Source organism: Nilaparvata lugens, chromosome Y (genome assembly GCF_014356525.2).
Source record: "Nilaparvata lugens isolate BPH chromosome Y, ASM1435652v1, whole genome shotgun sequence".
NCBI classification, from domain to species: Eukaryota; Metazoa; Arthropoda; class Insecta; order Hemiptera; family Delphacidae; genus Nilaparvata; species Nilaparvata lugens.
In genome coordinates this window covers 1,697,398-1,715,484 of record NC_052519.1, presented here as the reverse complement: position 1 = coordinate 1,715,484, position 18,087 = coordinate 1,697,398, and the positions used below count along the sequence as shown (strand labels likewise).

Here is an 18,087-nt window from a genome sequence, read left to right as displayed (position 1 = left end):
AAAATGGCGGATAATTACTAAAAAACCATGTTTTTCACGGTTTTCTCGAAAACGGCTCTAACGATTTTCTTCAAATTTATACCATGGATAGCTATTTATAAGCCCTATCAACTGACCTGAGTCTCATTTCTGGGAAAATTGCAGAAGTTCCGTAATATGCTTAAGAAAAATGGCGGATAATCACTAAAAAACCATATTTTTCACGGTTTTCTCGAAAACGGCTCAAACGATTCTCTTCAAATTTATACCATGGATTCATGAGCCCTATCGACTGACATGAGTCTCATTTCTGGGAAAATTGCAGGAGTTCCGTAATATTCTTAAGAAAAATGGCGGATAATTACTAAAAAACCATGTTTTTCACGATTTTCTTAAAAATGACTTGACCGATTTTTTCCAAATTCATACCCTGCATAGTTATTTATCAGCTCTATCAACTGGCATGAGTCTCCCTCCTGAGAAACTTATGGGGGGTCCACCCCATCCTAGAGAAATGGACTTTGTAACCTCCTTCTCGTGCATGAGGTAGGTAGGTAGAGCAGTTTATAAAAAGAACACATCGTCGGTCCAATGGTAAAGTTGCGAAACTGCAAAATCCTGTGTCAATGGGATGTATGCAGGATAACCAACGGAAGTCATATAGAAATTTTTAGTTTAAGGTTAAAAAGTTGAAGTGTTTTCCTTTAAAACAACACCAAAACTAGCTCTGTACCTTGTTTAATAAGATTTATATGAAATTTCAAGGTTGTAAAGTTCTTTTTGAATCAACTGGTATAAACTTCGTTTTTGTGAAAAAATGGATTGATGGTTTAAATTTGTGACTTCATAATCTTATAGTCGCCGTCACGAGTTTTTTCATTATTCACTCTCATTGATATTTTTGTTTAATCATTTTTCTTTTCATTTTTGCAGCTTTTGAAGTTCCCGTTGTTTATAACAATGGGTGAAATAGAAGTGGAGGTAATAGTCAATCAAGCGTGTCAGACGCTTTCAGAGAAAGAAATTGACGAAATTTTCAACTTCCATTGCATAATTTTCTCGGATGTCTTGCAGTGCATAAATATGTTCATGTTCAGAGATTATGAAAACAAAGAACACTCCTATCTGCTGGCTCCCATAAAATTAGGTAGGAAAACATTCATAACTAAGTGAAATTCTGTAAACAGTATTTTCTTAATTTGAACTTTTTGAAATTTAGGTGAGAAACTCGCTGGAGATGAACGTATAATTTTATTAGTGAAAATGTGTTCATGATTTTTCCTCATAAAAATTTTCTCACAATTAGGGCTGTTCGGTTCTCCTTTTTATTTTTATTTAAATTGGATAATCTTTTTCATATAATTGTTAAGATCAATATAAGAGTGAGAAAAAGTGGTAACTGAATTTTTTAAGTGGTCTAATAAGCGAGTTATGGGTTACTCTGTTGTATATCCATACTTTTTCACTATTAAAATTAAACTTGAATTTTAAAAAACTTTTGAAGTGAAAATGCACTTACTTTTTGTATAGTGACGATCGTTTCGACCTGTTGTTGGTCATCATCAGACTGTGGGAATTCACTCAGATGACAAGGCTATGTGTGGTAAGGGATGAAGGTGGTGGAATAGGTTGTGGTGGGGGTGGGTTGGTGGATATTTAGTGTGGCGGTATTTTTGAACTTTGGATTATTTTGTCAAAGAGTGTGTGGGAAGAGAAATTTATTTGATCATTTAGGAGACTGTTGGGAAACTGTTTTGTGTGGTTGTAGATTTCGTATTGTTCTAATACATTGAGTTTTCTGCTTTTTTGAGAGATATGGAGGATTTCAAGATTGGTGGCGATGTCTGTGTATGTGTGGTTTGTGGATATAATATGGTCAGCAAAGTTTGAGTGGCTATGTGGTTTATTAATGGCTCTGATGTGCTCTTTGTATCTTGTTTGAAAGTCACGTCCAGTCTGTCCGATATACAGTTTACTACAATCATTACATTTTATTTTGTAGATGCCTGTTGCTCAAATCTCTGTTTGTTTGTTGATAATTTTGAAAATGTTTCCTTAGTGAATTTGTTGTTTTAAAGGCAATTCTGTATTTGAGTTTTTTAAAAGATGATGCTACTTTCTGTGATTTTTTTGTTGTAGTATGTGAGTGTGATGAATTTTTGGTCATTTTCCATATTATTTTTGTTGATGATTTTGTTCTTATTTGTGGGTAGGTTGTCAACTAGAGTGGATGAGTATCCATTTTGTTGGGCAATGAATTTGATCGTGTTGACTCTTGTTGTAATCAAATTGTGTCATGGGGATATTCAATAGTCTGTTGATCATATGGTGGAAAGCTGCATGTTTATGTTGGGTTTGGTGGTTGGAGGTATTGTGAATTACTGTGTCAGTTTGGTAGTTTCCTGTATATTTTAAATGTTTTGAAAGTATATTTTGTTTAAATATGGTGATGTCCAAGAAATTGATTGTATTATTGTTTTCCAGTTCTATGGTGAAGTGCAAGTTTGGGTGTATTTTGTTCAGTTTGGAGTGAAATATTTCAGTTTGTCTGGTGTTCCTTTGTATAGAATGAAAATAGGGTTTTGAGTTATGGTTGTTGAATACTAAAATCCGGTTTCTTTCCAGATAATTCATAATCGGTTTCGAATTTTCCATTAGAGTTTTTTTTAATACATTCAGTATATCATTGGCATTGTTCTAATATGCGTTTTTTCGCGATTACTGCCAAAATAAACAAGTTATCGAATTTACAGAAAATGTTATTTTTCTATTTATGAACAATAGGAGAAGAAAATGTTTTAGTTTGGAAAGATACTTTTTTTGAATTTTTAAGAGAAGTTCTAATAATATAGTCGAAACCGTTTATGATCTGGAAAGAAAACGGAATCTGGAAAGTTAGCACTTCAACAACCCATAACTCGCCTATTAGACCACTTAAAAATTTCAGTTGCCACTTTTTCACTCTTATAATGATCTTAACACTTATATTGAAAAAGATTATCCAATTTGGATAGTAAAAAAGTGTTCCGAACAGCCGTAACTAATTATAGACCAGTTTGATAATAATGAAGTTGACTCACATGTTTGAGCTTTGTTTCCAACCGTTCGAACTTATTAATCTTGCCTTCTATCTTATAGTCTTTCGATTGTTCATCAATAGGCTCCAATCGTTCTTTTTAACAAATGTCTTGGAAAATGGTATAACATTTTTGGTTTGAAATGCATTTTTTCCAAACATAATATTGTTCTTCAATGTCTCTTTTCTAGTAGAATCTATAATATAATGAAGGAAAGAATTGGCTTACACACATACGGGATATGAAATTTATGAATGACGAATCATCACGTTTGAAATACTGGACTTATTAACTTGAAATTTTGCATATAGATTCTTTATTTACCGAGTTGATTATAAGCTCATTTTTAAATTCTTCAAAATACGTCAGGTTTTTAATTACTAGCCCTTGCAGAGCACGGGTTATCTGCTAGTCTTATATTAATTTCTTTCTTGTATAATATCTGACGACGAATGACGAATCATCACGTTTGAAATACTGGACTAATTAACTTGAAATTTTGCATATAGATTCTTAATTTACCGAGTTTGGTTATAAGCCTATTCTAAAATTCTTCAAAATACATCAAGTTTTTAATTATTCGACCCTGCAGAGCACGGGTTACCAGCTAGTCTTATATGTTAATCTCTTTCTGGTATAATATCTGACGACGAATGACGAATCATCACGTTTGGAATACTGGACTAATTAACTTGAAATTTTGCATATAGATTCTTAATTTACCGAGGTTGGTTATAAGCCTATTCTAAAATTCTTCAAAATACGTCAAGTTTTTAATTTTTTTTTTTTTTCAATTCAATTCTTTTTATTGCCATCAATACAATTTACAATAAATTATTCAAGAAATTCATAGAAATAAAAATAACATAGCTTACAATCAAAACAAAAATTATAAATTAAATATATTTAATCAAAATCTATTCATTAAGGCAACAACCCAGCAAGGAAAATCCTGTCCGCTGGGCGTGAGCATCAGTTCAATATTATTATATCAAATATTATTTTATTATTATAAATAAAAATAAATATGGCAAAATTTTAGAATCACGTAAGTAACAAAAAAAAAAAAAAAAAAAAAAAAAATTAAAAACTTGACGTATTTTGAAGAATTTTAGAATAGGCTTATAACCAACCTCGGTAAATTAAGAATCTATATGCAAAATTTCAAGTTAATTATTAGATCCTTGCAGAGCACGGGTTACCAGCTAGTCTTATATGTTAATCTCTTTCTTGTATAATATCTGACGACGAATGACGAATCATCACGTTTGGAATACTGGACTAATTAACTTGAAATTTTGCATATAGATTCTTAATTTACCGAGGTTGGTTATAAGCCTATCTAAAATTCTTCAAAATACGTCAAGTTTTTAATTATTAGATCCTTGCAGAGCACGGGTTACCAGCTAGTCTTATATGTTAATCTCTTTCTTGTATAATATCTGACGACGAATGACGAATCATCACGTTTGGAATACTGGACTAATTAACTTGAAATTTTGCATATAGATTCTTAATTTACCGAGGTTGGTTATAAGCCTATTCTAAAATTCTTCAAAATACGTCAAGTTTTTAATTATTAGACCCTTGCAGAGCACGGGTTACCTGCTAGTCTTATATGTTAATCTCTTTCTTGTATAATATCTTTTACTTGAACATCGCAATAATAATATATATTACTATCCTTGTCTAATCTAGAAAATGGAAGATCCGTCATCAATTGGAGTGTGATTCGCGATAATCAGGAATTCCCCGAAATCATCTCACCACCGGTTGAAGAAAGACAGAAAGACATTGTTGTCACCGAGGAAATTTATAAGAACTCTGTAGTAATACCTTGGTACAGAGGTTTTCTGCCCAGACAGGTGAATGAAAACAGCTATTTGACAAGAATAATGAGTAGAATACAAGAGCAGGGAATACATTTATTTTCCTAATTTAAATAGAGGTTAATTCTGCATAAAGTATAAGCATAGAGAACAATAGCGTAAGTAGATATCCCATGGTATAGGGAATTTATGTCGCAACTTTTACTGTTATCTCAAGCCGATTACTGTCGACTATTGTCAATTTTTACTGTTTTGTTGGGGTGAAAGTGTATGAACGGTACAATTTGAGAGAATAACAGTGTCACACAGCTGCAAGGGAAAGAACTACGTGAACTATCGGCTTGGGATAACAGTAAAAGTTGCGACATAAACGCCCTATACCATGGGATATCTACTTATGCTATCGTTTCTCTATGGTATAAGGTAGTAGAAAGAATGACTATGATGATATTGATGGACCTATAGCTATAGAAGGTGTGTTCAGAAAGACGGGGTGCTCATAAGTGATATTTAGCGGAGTCGGCTCCTCAAGTGGTCACCCGTCCAACGGGAGAAACAGACGCACGTCTCTCAACTTATCTGAGCGATAAGATAACAAACATCACGACCACGGTTCCAGTCGCTTCCCTGAGTAGCCTTCAAATGAATAGTATATTTTGCACCTAGAGCAGAAAATGAGATTTTTCCAGCTCGAAATCGGTTTTCAAGTCCGAGGCCGTAGGCCGAGGACTAGAAAAGATTGAGAGCTGGAAAAACATTTTTGCCCGTGGTGCGAACGATATTTTTCGCCACACTACAGGTATTGCTGACAAAATAAATAAAGAATACAAAATAAAGAATACTCGTTAAGCTATCGTACCTATCTCTTGATTTTAGTGGTAGAAGATTTGCAGTCAGGATTTCAGATTCTTTTAAAATTTCACTTGGAATACCACAGTCAACTTCAAGCATTTTTGAAAATTCGGAATGCAATAATCAACAATAAATATTGAATAAGACTGGTTGCGAAGCGAATTAGTTTGATTCGAAACTGGAACTGAAATCATGGCGACTTCAGCTGTTGATGAAAGTGGACACTCGCCCGATCTAGCGGATGACTTATTAACTACTTCCATGAGCGGCTGGAAAGAGACAACTTTCTGGCCTAGACCGGAAAAGAAACCCTTTTCTGACGTCGTCTGCAAACAAGGTCTTTCAGATCTACGTAGGAACTGGAAAACAGCTGCTTTCTGTGCAGCGAAAAAAACATTTACGCGTAACTCACGCTTACGCGACTCAGGTCAAGAAAAAACATTTACGCGTAACTCACGCTTACGCGACTCAGGTCGAGAAGAGACTCGACTCTAGTCGAGAGCATGTGTTTTCAAATGGGTGGTGTCGCAGAGACTAGAATCGACTTGTCTGAGTGTCACCATTTGGAAACACATGCTCTCGACTAGAGTCGAGTCTCTTCTCGACCTGAGTCGCGTATGTGTGAGTTGGGCCATAGGTGACCATTGAGATTAGCAAATTGAAAAGTAGAATAGGTTATCAAGATTGATAACTTTTTACCGTGCATATCTCCTAAACGTTTCTAATAATTATAAAAAATATCTCATATATCTTTCTTAAATTATATTAGATATATTGCAACTTTTCATACAAATAAATATTAACTACTCTTAAAATAATAATAATAATAATAACTCTTTAATAATAGCTCTTTGGGCGACCATCGGGTGAACTTGATATCTACGTCTTTTAATCTTTCGTTTACGAAGATAATAAGCTGCAATTAAACAATCTGTAAAGGCGTCCATTTTGTGAGTCGGAAAAACTGATGTATGGTCAGGATGGTGCATACGCACTGACGGTCGGTCGAGCTCTGAATGTGTAAAACTGATTCATCGATGCGTACGGTCAGGATGGTACATACGCACCGACGGTCGGTCGAGCTCTGTAGGTCCAGTACCCGTTAGCAATAAATTTATTATACTCACGTGGATTCATATTGTTTGGAAGTTCAGTCATATCTTGAAGATATAATTGTGCAGATTTTGCATAAGGGAAATGTCCAGCGGAATGGAAAAATGGAATCATGAGTTCCAATGTCTTCAAATGAAGATCCCAATTTCCTTGTTTCTCAGCGCTAATAAAATCGAATAAAATATTTACCATGTGATAATACGTGATCCATAGTTTTGCTGTTTTTCCGCGACTTTCGAGCTGAGTGAATTTCTCTTTCATAATTTTTGTAAATTTTTTAAAAATCTCGTGATTTGTAATGAAGTCAATATCCAATCTTGTTTCGTTATTTTCTCCACATTCGTGTAGCAATTGGTTTTCTTCAGTGTCAAAATCGGTCATTCTATAATCGTCGTTAAGATCTGCAAAGTCAGTATTCTCCCGCTCGATTTCATGGAAAATAATGTCTGCAAGAGCCAACTGTATTAAATAGTGTGCACGTACTGCTCTAGCGTAAGCTTTGCCTTTCAACATAAGCTCAACTGAATTCTCTGCGTAACATGTTATCATCGCTTCTTTTAACCCGCTACCAGCCATATTGTGATCGAAGACACCCAAAAAAGATAAAATTGTGTGAAAGCCACCCAATCTTATTATAACTTTTACGCCTTGGAACTCAAGTGGCAAAGCTTCTAAAATGGCCCTAGCTTTGTAGTACAGAGGCTGGTCAAAAGTGATAATGCAGGTTTGCATACCGTTAGCTTTCGCTATTTCATAAGATTTACGCATACTTGTAAAAAGTGTATGAACATCGGATGGAGGTGAGTAAATAAATGGCAAATAATCGACAAGTGAAATTTCATATTCGTACTCACTTGTTAGATTTTCCATAAAACCATTCCAACCTTCAAAATTCATATTGTTGTTATACTTTAGAAACATCCAAAATTTCTAATGTTGGTATTTTCAGAAAATTTCAATGTCAATTCTTTATTAAGAATTTTTAATTTTAAATGTTTGTAACCGTCCTTAATATTAACAGATCTAGTTTCTAAGGGAATTTCAACTTTTTTAGCAACTTCTTCGGCCGTTGGTATTTTCCGCAAGCGTTCGATGGCTTCTCGAGGACGAACTTTTGATTTGGGTGTTATAATTAAAATACCTCCTAGGTTATGGAAAGTAGACTTTCCATCTAAAGTGTCGACATTAAAGTCCGCGTTGTTATATACGAACTGTAAAAAAGCACCATCATCAATATTAAGTTGTGCTTGCATACTTACAGAAGTTTCGTAGCGCCTAACTTCGTTGTAAGAGCAAGAATGGCCTAAAGAATGGAATAAGTTAATCATTTTCTTGGAACCTATTGTTCGATGCAGAGTAATTCCTACAGCCAAGTGTAAGGGAGAATAAATGATCTAGGTCGACAAGCAGCTACAATCGAATGAGCTATAGCAGTTACTTTTGTAAAATATTGGTCTTTAATGCTCTTCTTAGGCTTTTTACTGTCATAAATAATATCTTCCAGGAAATTAATTAATTCAATGGGAATATCTTCATTTATATTGGCAAAAGCTGATTCTACTGGTTGATAATGTGTAGGGCCATTTTTATATACTCTATTTTTATCGTCTTTAAGGTCTCTAAGTATGTTTTTTGCAGCTTTTAGTATTTCCTCATTTTTTTCTTTTTCAGTTTTTTTTTTTTGTTCTTCATACCAGTGATCGTTCAAAATTTGATCTCTTTTTTTATAAATTGTATTGTGCTTTTGCGACCTAGAATGCTGATAATTTCTATTTCACTCCCATACTTTTTTTTCAGCTTTGCAGCCATTGTACTTCTATCGGGAATATTATAATTTTCTTCGATAAGCTCTTCTAGCTCCGTAAAAGTAAATTGAGAGTCCGGATTATTGTCCATGAAATCAAATATAATATTCATTGCAGCATCAACTGAGCTTCGGTCATGAACATCTTTTTTTTTACGTGAACATTGAGATGACAGATTTGACAAGCAGTCTCTATGATATTTTCCATTTAGTTCAGTTACTTTTTCAACTTTACTTAATCTTTCGTAAATGTCAGAAAAATATTGACTACCAACTTTTTCAATTTTGTCAAGTATTCTGTTTACAATTTCATCATCTTGAACAATACGAAATGGCTTGAGATGCTTAGTGGCAATTTTCCTCTTTGTTGTTATTGACTCGCCACAAATGAAACACGCATTTTCCCAATCAAATATTAATTTAGCCTCACTCATAGAAGTCCTGGTTTTCTTCTTAGCAGGAGGAGGATTAGGACTGCATTCATTTTTCTGTTTTATGTAGGAATTTGTGTAAAATTCGTGGGTATACTTTCTTCTGCACTTATCATGAGCGTAAACACCTGCAGTGGTCGTATCAAATTCTTTGTAAAAATTATCTTCTCTTTGTAATGATTTTTCTTTAAAATTCGCAAGCTGCTTCTTCCCAATTTTTACTACAGGGCTCTGAATATCTTCGTTACATTCAAAATATTGGCATATTAGGCATGATACTTCTCTGCCTTGTCCTTCACCTCCTGAATCATCCATATTTCCTGAGAAAAAATGAGTTTGCAGAAAATAAAATTACAATTTACAAGTAAAATTTATAACATGCATAAAATTATCATTTATAAAACAAATTTTAAATTTTCTAAGCACAAGAAAAGCTTGTACACCCAATATACTGTTAATATACTGTTTAATTTTATGTATTGTAGTATGGCTTAGGCAGTTAAGTCATGTAGCAGAATACACATGAAAACCAAGTGGGTTCGAGCCTCCTTGAATATTTTTTTATTTATTTTTTTTTATTTATAATTAAATTTGTAAATCAATAGTTAGTTAATATATTTCGTAAATTATGTACAAATTTTTATTTATTTATGAAAAATATTGTTTTTGTAGTACAATGAAAATTTTTTAGGAACACGTGGACAGTAATGTACATAAATGTGTATAATTTGAAAAAGCAAGTACAAATTGCTGAAAATCTTACCTTATTAAGGCTCTAATAATAAAAATGTAGAATTCTTCGAAATATTTAGTTGTTTTTTATTAAAAGAATAATTATTTAATGCAAGCACATACAATTTCATACACAACAGAGAACGACTTGAAACACAACTATTTTTTATTATAAGTTACATAACCAAAACACGGTATTAACGAACCATGGTACAAAACCTTGAGTAAATTACCGCGTTTGAAATTTTTTTGTACCCTACTGCGCAAGTATCCAACAACAATAGAAATCCAGACTCCTCTCTAGCGAACACGTTCTATGATCGGCATCATAGCAGGGCGCCGAAGATAAAATACTTGTTTTTTTATAACGAAAGAGAAGTAAAAACAAAATTTTTATGTTGAAAATTTATTTATAAAAAAATTACTTGTCGTTAGTATTTTTGTTTTTCAATACAAGACTTCTCAGCTTAAAATTTATGGACAAAATTGGAGCAATTAAAATTTAATTTAGGGCTAAAAATGGCCATGTTATAAGATACGCGGGTCCTACACGGGGAAAAAAAGTTTCGGAAAACTCGTGGAAATGGCGGCAAACATATGTGTAATTTTGTTGTATACTGAATACATTCCCCACTCTTATTTTCTCTGGAAAACTGTAACATTCGTTGAAAACATGCACGTTTCGAATTACATAAAATTGTCTGGATCAAAAAGTGTACTTAGCAAGTACATCAAAATTTGTGTGAGTATTAAAAAAAAAGGTCCTTACAATTTTTTGTGTACAAATTTCCATTTCTGAGAAAATTGGGGGTAAAGAGTGAAAAATGAGAGTTGTCAGTGACAGCGCCATCTTTGATGAACTGCATGAACTGCAACTATTTTCCCAATAGCCGCAAAAAAAAAGCTGATTTTTTTCCAGTTTCAATTAGCTTTCTTTTAAGCCATTAAACTTCATTTTCTGACGTGTACTTTTCGATTTATTAAGAGAAAACCGTGGATTTGAGGGGTGAAAATTCAAATTTTCAAACCGCTGTAACTCCAAGGGAAAGCATTTTCAGGAAAAGTCGTAAGGAAGTTTTTTCTTCAAATAATATGTAAAATACGATTCCGTTATTTTTTTTATTTTCCGGTTATGGCTTACGGGGGGGGTTACCGCCCCACGGGGGGGAGAGTCCCCACCCTTAAAATATATAGCGAATACTTAAAACATACTAACAAAACATTTTAACTACAAAAAGTTTTAAATAAACCTGAGAAAATTTTATGCAAGGCCTAAAGCTTCAGGTGCTATACTAATACTATTCGCGACGATCTGAGCATAGACCGCATTCATCCGTTCTAGAAACAGTTCTAGTTCTTTTATTTCTCCATTGAACAGTTTACCGAGTCTATCATACTCATAAGATATTGAGCACGTGCTGTTTTCACTTGTTCCATTTTCATTGAAAGCTCAACGTCGGAGGTTTTTGATGTAGAAGCAATATTTGCGTTAACACCTCCTTGTGTATTCATTTTTTTGACTATCACAATTGTGAATCACTAATTTTATCGTGATTAATTCCACGAGAACCAAGCAGAGAAGCCGTCTTATCAAAAAGGCTTTCTCTGATTGGTTCTCGTGAATTTAATCACGGTTAAATTTAATCGGCTTTTGTGCAACCGGGCCTGAGTCTATTATCTCCCAATTGCCGATAACAGACAGCGCTCCTCCCACAGCTGATAGGTCGAACCGGCCAGAACGTAACATCTTTTTACAGACAATAATATTTTCTAATTTATTAAAAGATAAAATTAAGTTTCTAAAACTAGAAACAAAATATATAATTAAATTCCATTCATCTCCCATCCTATCCCCTTCCGTGATTGGCAAATGAATGTGACGTTACAACTGTGAAGTGTGGTGAAGAAAAGTTATCAGGATAGAGGTTCGTGTGTACAGTTTTAGCTGCGTAAGCTGCGTACAGTTTTATGCGTCACGAATACGCGAAATTCAGTTATTGAAGTTCATTTATCTTATACAGAGTGAGTTATATGTATGGGAATCCTTCAATAAATTGAAGACTGTTGTAGATATATATAAATAAATATATATATATATATATATATATATATATATATATATATATATATATATATATATATATGACTCACTCTGTATAATAATTTGACACGTTGTGAGGCCAGACTCCCCCAATCGCTTCTTATCAGCTGATTATATTTATATTTGTACAGAACAGTAAGGCTAGCTTCACACGCATTCGGTTTCATTCGGTTCGGTTCGTTACCGAAAACGAATGAGGCTTTCATACATGTCAGGTTTTAATTCGTACGGTTCTAATTAGGTATTTTCTTCTCAAACACAGCTGTGTTTGGATTTTCACAGTTCATGCTGGTTATATTTAAATATAACAGCTGTGATATTTAAATATACAGCTGTATATTTAAATATAACACATGTTATTTCTTGAACAACACAATTTTAAAGATAATTAAAACTAGTGAATTATTATTTGAATAGCTTCTTTTTGATTAGGCTATGTTAATTTTTGATTTATCTCCTTCCTGTATAGGGCTACTTGTAATATAAAGAAAATAAAAATAAATGACCGAAACATGTGATAAAATATTTTAAAAAAGGGTACTGAGATTTTTATTTTCTTTATAGTTAATTTTTGATGTTGAAATGAAAATGAAATTGAAAATGTGTTCCTTGTTTTGACACATGGTATATAACCTTCATTTCTTCTCTCCATTGATGAAATCATGTAATATTCGTGGAAAAAAACTCTCCATGAGTTTTAATTTTTATCGTTCATATTTTTTAGCAAACTATTCATTGAGCAAAAAAATGTTCCTGTGAACTAACAGAAATGAATTGACCATATGATTTTGTGCCGGTTGCACAAGAGCCGGTTAAATTTTAACCGTGATTAATTTCAAGAGAACCAATCAGAGAAGCCGTCTTATCAAAAACGCCTTCTCTGATTGGTTTTCGTGAAATTAATCACGGTTAAATTTAACCGGCTGTTGTGCAACCGGACCTTTGACTTGGAAAATTTTGAAACAGATAATCACGATATCAGGTTGAAATAAAAACATAAAAGGCAAGCGTGTGTAAAAGACTTTGTTTTTTTTCCTGTTTCCCTAGTTCGAATTCGAATATGATGAAATTTATTCGTGTCGAGGGGGCGTTCGTTGCTATGCGGTTGCTATTCTGTTCCGAATTCAAACCGAATCATTGTTTCACACTTATCGGAATTTGCCGAAAACGAAACGAACAAATTTTCAATTTAAAAAATAATCTCTCTGAACATCCAAAATTAACATAATCAAAAAGAAACTATTCAAATAATTCACATCTTTAATTAAATTTAAAATTTTGTTGTTCAAGAAATAACATCTTACAATTTAACACCAACTGTTATATTTAAATATACCAGCATGAACTGTGAAAATCCAAACACAGCTGTGTTTGAGAAGGAAATACCTAATTAGAACCGTACGAATTGAAACCTGACATGTATGAAAGCCTCATTCGTTTTCGGTAACGAACCGAACCGAATGAAACCAAATGCGTGTGAAGCTAGCCTAACCGTTTCACACTTATCGGAATTTGCCGAAAACGAAACGAACCGAATGAGTGTGAAACTAGCCTGAGATACGGTTTTAATAAGCATCGCATCAGCTGATTACAAGTAAAATGCACGTGTTCGTCACGTGGCGCATCAGCCTGTACGCACCTCTATACTTCCTATTTGTGCTGATTATTTTTGAAGCTTTTAGGCTCAACTCACACTTACGCTACTCAGGTCGAGAAGAGACTGCGACTCTAGTCTCTTCTCGACGCAGCATGTGTTTTCAAATGGTGTCGTCGCGGAGACTAGAATCGACTGGTCTGAGTGTCACCATTTGAAAACACATGCCTCGTCGAGAAGAGACTATAGTCGCAGTCTCTTCTCGACTTGAGTCACGTAAGTGTGAGTTGAGCCTAAAAGGTAAGGTCCACGTTATAATGTCAGTGGAGAAAGATAGGAGAAAAACATTGCCGATCCTCTGTCTTTTCAATCAATGCCTTCTATGGAGGGTAACTGATAACGATTTATGATTTAATATTAACTGTTCATTCTCGTATAATAGATTTATATTTTATTAAGCAGAAATTATATTTTTCAATAATTTCATAATGAATTTTTATTATTAAGATGAAATATTTTGTTAATTAATTATTAATTATACATTGTTAAAAGACGATCTGGCAACAGAGATTGGGTTGTTTTCTGGGGCAATTCGAGTGATATTATCGAGATATTCAGATTTCAGAAATGGGCGATAAGATTAATAGCTGGAGAATCAATAAGAAATCGTTGTCGGCCACTTTTTAAGCAATTTAAAGTCCTACCATTGCTTAGCCTATACATCCTTGAAACTATATGATCAATAAAAAAATATGAGAGCTCATTCAATACGGGAGCATTATTCCATAATTATGAGACAAGATATAGGCTAAACTTAAGGGACGATGCCCATCATACGGTTCTATATGAGCGAGGTGTAAAAAGCTCTGATATAAGATTATAAAATATATTACCTCTACGTCTGAAGGAAATCACAGGTAGGGAGTTTAGAGCTCAATTGAAGAGGGAGTTACTGGATATATCTCCATATTCAAGGGACGAATTTATTGCTCATTATGAACAACGTTTGGGAAGTTAGGTTAAAAAATATTAAAATATGACTAGTTAGATAATGGACTTGATTTTTGATGAATCCGCATGCCTCCTCCATGAGCGGTCAATTGACGATTGACTAATAATAATAATAAAAGAGCAAAGCGAGAACGAGATAGCGCTATCCGTTTTGTTGAATGATAGACAAGGATAGCAATACCATTGCAGAAAAAGAGGAGACTATGCTTCACTGTATCACAGAACAGCTCTTTTTGAGAAGAAACCTACATATATGGGCCTTAAATTTATTAGAAAGCTTCCTACTCACTTGAAAAATTGTGAAGATTTCGATGTTTTTGAGAAGGAATTAAAAAGTTTTTTGATGCTTGGAGTATTCTACACCACAGAAGAGTTTGTGTGTAGAGAGGGTTCCTTTGTGTATTTTTTTCTTCTTTTTTGTAATACTGTATGTATTATAAATTTTTGAGAATTCCTATACTCTGATTAGAGTCTCTGGGAAGCTTTAAAAACAAACAAACAAGCAAGCATTGCTAAAGAAACACTGCCATTATAACGTGTACCGCACTATAGTTATGTTTGAATTGGTTTGCTTTGAAGACATAGTGTGCAGGCGACGTATAAGCGGAAGAAGAAGCAAGAGGAGGAGTTTGAGGAATCGCTGGTGCCGGAGCTGTGCGTGCGGTGCGCGGTGCCGGCCGCCTATTGGCTCAAGGCCACCCTGCTGCCCAGCTGTGTGCATCGCATCACTGCGCTCCTATTGGCCGACGAGCTCCGCGTCACCATCGCCACCGATCTCAACCTGAGCACCGTCACTCTGCCACCAGGTATTAAGGCCCAACTCACACTTACGCGACTCAAGTCGAGAAGAGACTGCGACTCTAGTCTCTCCTCGACGCAGCGTGTGTTTCCAAATGTTGACACTCAGATCAGTCGATTCTAGTCTCCGCGACCTCACGACTGTGAGACTGAGTCGAGCGTCGACTCGACATGTTGGTGGAGCCTCGACTTGAGTTGCGTAGTACCGTGCATTTTTAATAAAAGTGAGGGTTTGTTTGATGAAAGTAATGTTTTATCATTTTAGATAAGACAATAATAAGAATTAGATAAGACAATATATTCATTGATCGAGCGAAATGAGGTATAAGATTCAAGTCGACGGTTTGGCATTTCTCTTAATGTTATATGTTGCGTATTTACGGCGAATCGCGGTAATAGATTTTCATAAAATTTGACAGACATGTTCCTTTTTTAATTGCGCGTCTACGTATATACAAGTTTTTTTTTGGAAATTTTGCATTTCAAGGAAAATATAGAAGGAAAAAGGAGCCTCCTTCATACGCCAATATTAGAGTAAAAATCAGACTATAGAATCTGACAAGTGATTAATTACACAGATGTGTGGAGAAGCCAGTCCATTGCTGTATTTCCAAAAGGTCTATAGTTTCAATCAGGTACTTGTGGATGAGAATACTGCGTGAGGTTTACTGTTCACAGAACTACTAGTCATAATAATTATTATAAAATTTGTTACATGCGCAGAAGTGACAAATTGAATCTTATATTTTAATAATGTGAGGTTAGAAATGGAGTAGCATGGAACTGAAGTAGTGACAATGAATAAGAAAGTCGTAAGGTCGTTAGACTGCAGTATCCTCGACTGGAGTCGTACGATTTGAGTCGAGGTAGTGTGAGTTGAGCCTTACATGTATATAGTTTTCACTAACGGTTGAACGAGCATGCACACACACAGTCGACTTACATTGTTTTGTCATTACAGCTGTGTTCACAGCGAAACGCTTCGATCAAATTTTTTTGAGGCTAGGTTTTTGTATTTCCAATCTATGTTTTTTCTTCGCTGTTTTTTTTGAGGTTGAATTATTTTCTATCATTATTAATTGTAATTTTCCCGTGGTTTATTTATTGTTATTGGTTGTTTATTTCATGTTAGATAGAAGCCACTCGCTGTTTTAATGTATGTGCATGCACGTCAACCGTTAGTGGCCAGTCTAAGGTATGAGTGAAAAGTAAGCTGTTCACTCTCTCTGATTCGCTTTTCACTTATTTTTATTTCACTCTTTTCATCATATAGGTTTTTTGGTTGATTTCTAACCTTACAACAATTCTTCATTGTGATACTTTGCTTGAGTGATCGTAGATAAAATAATAGTGTTAATAACGTCAACCGTTAGTGGCCAGCCTAAGGTATGAGTGAAAAGTAAGCTGTTCACTCTCTCTGATTCGCTTTTCACTTATTTTTATTTCACTCTTTTCATCATATAGGTTTTTTGGTTGATTTTCTAACCTTACAACAATTCTTCAATGTGATATTTTGCTTGAGTGATCGTAGATAAAATAATAGTGTATGCAACAGCTTTATATGGTGGTATTTAAAACATTCGTGAGATATTTTAGATACTTTTTCGCTTTGTGTCTCAACTTACATCTAACTCTGTAATTGTAGAGCTTTTTATGCAATAAAAATATTTATTCATTTAACGTTTTTCTCCTATCCTTCTCTACTGCCATTATAACGTGGACCTCACTATACACAACCAATCATACAGAAAATACATTTGCCTGTTGAATTGTAGACTGAGTTTGCGGTAGACTGAAGCTGGTTGGTTGGTTGGTTGGTTGGTTTCAGGCAGGAGTTGGCGTCCTATCAGCGTGGAGCAGCTGTGTCTTCGCGATGAAGAGGAGAAGCAGCAGCCAGTGCTGCCAACTGCGAAGACGGTGACGATCAAGCCGCGGAGTGCACTCGACCTGGACACCAACAACTATCCGTGGGGAACCGAGCAGGAGCCCATCGACATAGAGCGCGCCATCGACCAAATCAAACTGGTCGACATCGTCTTCTACGACGACTTTGTCTCCAAACCGATCGTCGAACAAAAGATCCAGTCGCTAGCTCAGGATCGCCAACAGCTCGAGGTTTGTCGAAACTTTATCAAACGAGGTTTATTTTCATATTCAAATTTTAATCAATCCAATTCACAATTTTTATACAAATTGTAAGAAAAAATATATCATACAGCTTAACCTTCCGGTAATCGTGCCCAAAGTTAGTAGACAGAAGGTTGATCACTCATCACACATGAAATGCAATTGGAGTGGGGGAGCTGCAGCCGTGACGTAAGCTGTAGTACAGAGTAGGCAGAATATCGCATCCTTGAAAATCATACGGTGACGTATAGTCAAATTATATAACACAAACATTTTCTGACATGCAAGCTTTCTGTTTCTGCTTTACAATAATTATCAAAACATTCAAATAATACAACCATTTTGACATATAAAATCAAAAACCCCCAACTCCTAACCTTTCCTTTAAAACCTTAAGGTTTCTTTATTTTCTAGGTCGTATTTATATTTTACAGATGGAAATAAATAGAGAATGCATTTATTCAAATGCTAATTAATACATAATTATTATTTAACGAAAATCCTAAATAAATGCTGTATATAAATAAATAAATAAATTGAAATAAATTATGTATTAATTAGCATCAGAATAAATGCATTCTCTATTCATTTCCATCTGTAAACTGGTTGGCCGCTATGGCTTCGTATAAAATGAGCGCT

At 34.5% G+C, this 18,087-nt stretch overlaps 1 protein-coding gene across 1 annotated transcript in view; it reads left to right on the top strand.

Moving 5' to 3' along the window:
* LOC120355171 (endoribonuclease Dicer-like) overlaps window positions 1–18,087 on the top strand; it is a 123,307-nt gene that overhangs the window by 80,631 nt on the left and 24,589 nt on the right. The window contains exons 14-18 of the mRNA XM_039443495.1: window positions 913–1,126; window positions 4,755–4,921; window positions 7,199–7,311; window positions 15,103–15,329; window positions 17,150–17,436. Of these exons, the coding sequence (XP_039299429.1) occupies window positions 913–1,126; window positions 4,755–4,921; window positions 7,199–7,311; window positions 15,103–15,329; window positions 17,150–17,436 (1,008 nt within the window). The remainder of the gene's footprint in view (window positions 1–912; window positions 1,127–4,754; window positions 4,922–7,198; window positions 7,312–15,102; window positions 15,330–17,149; window positions 17,437–18,087) is intronic.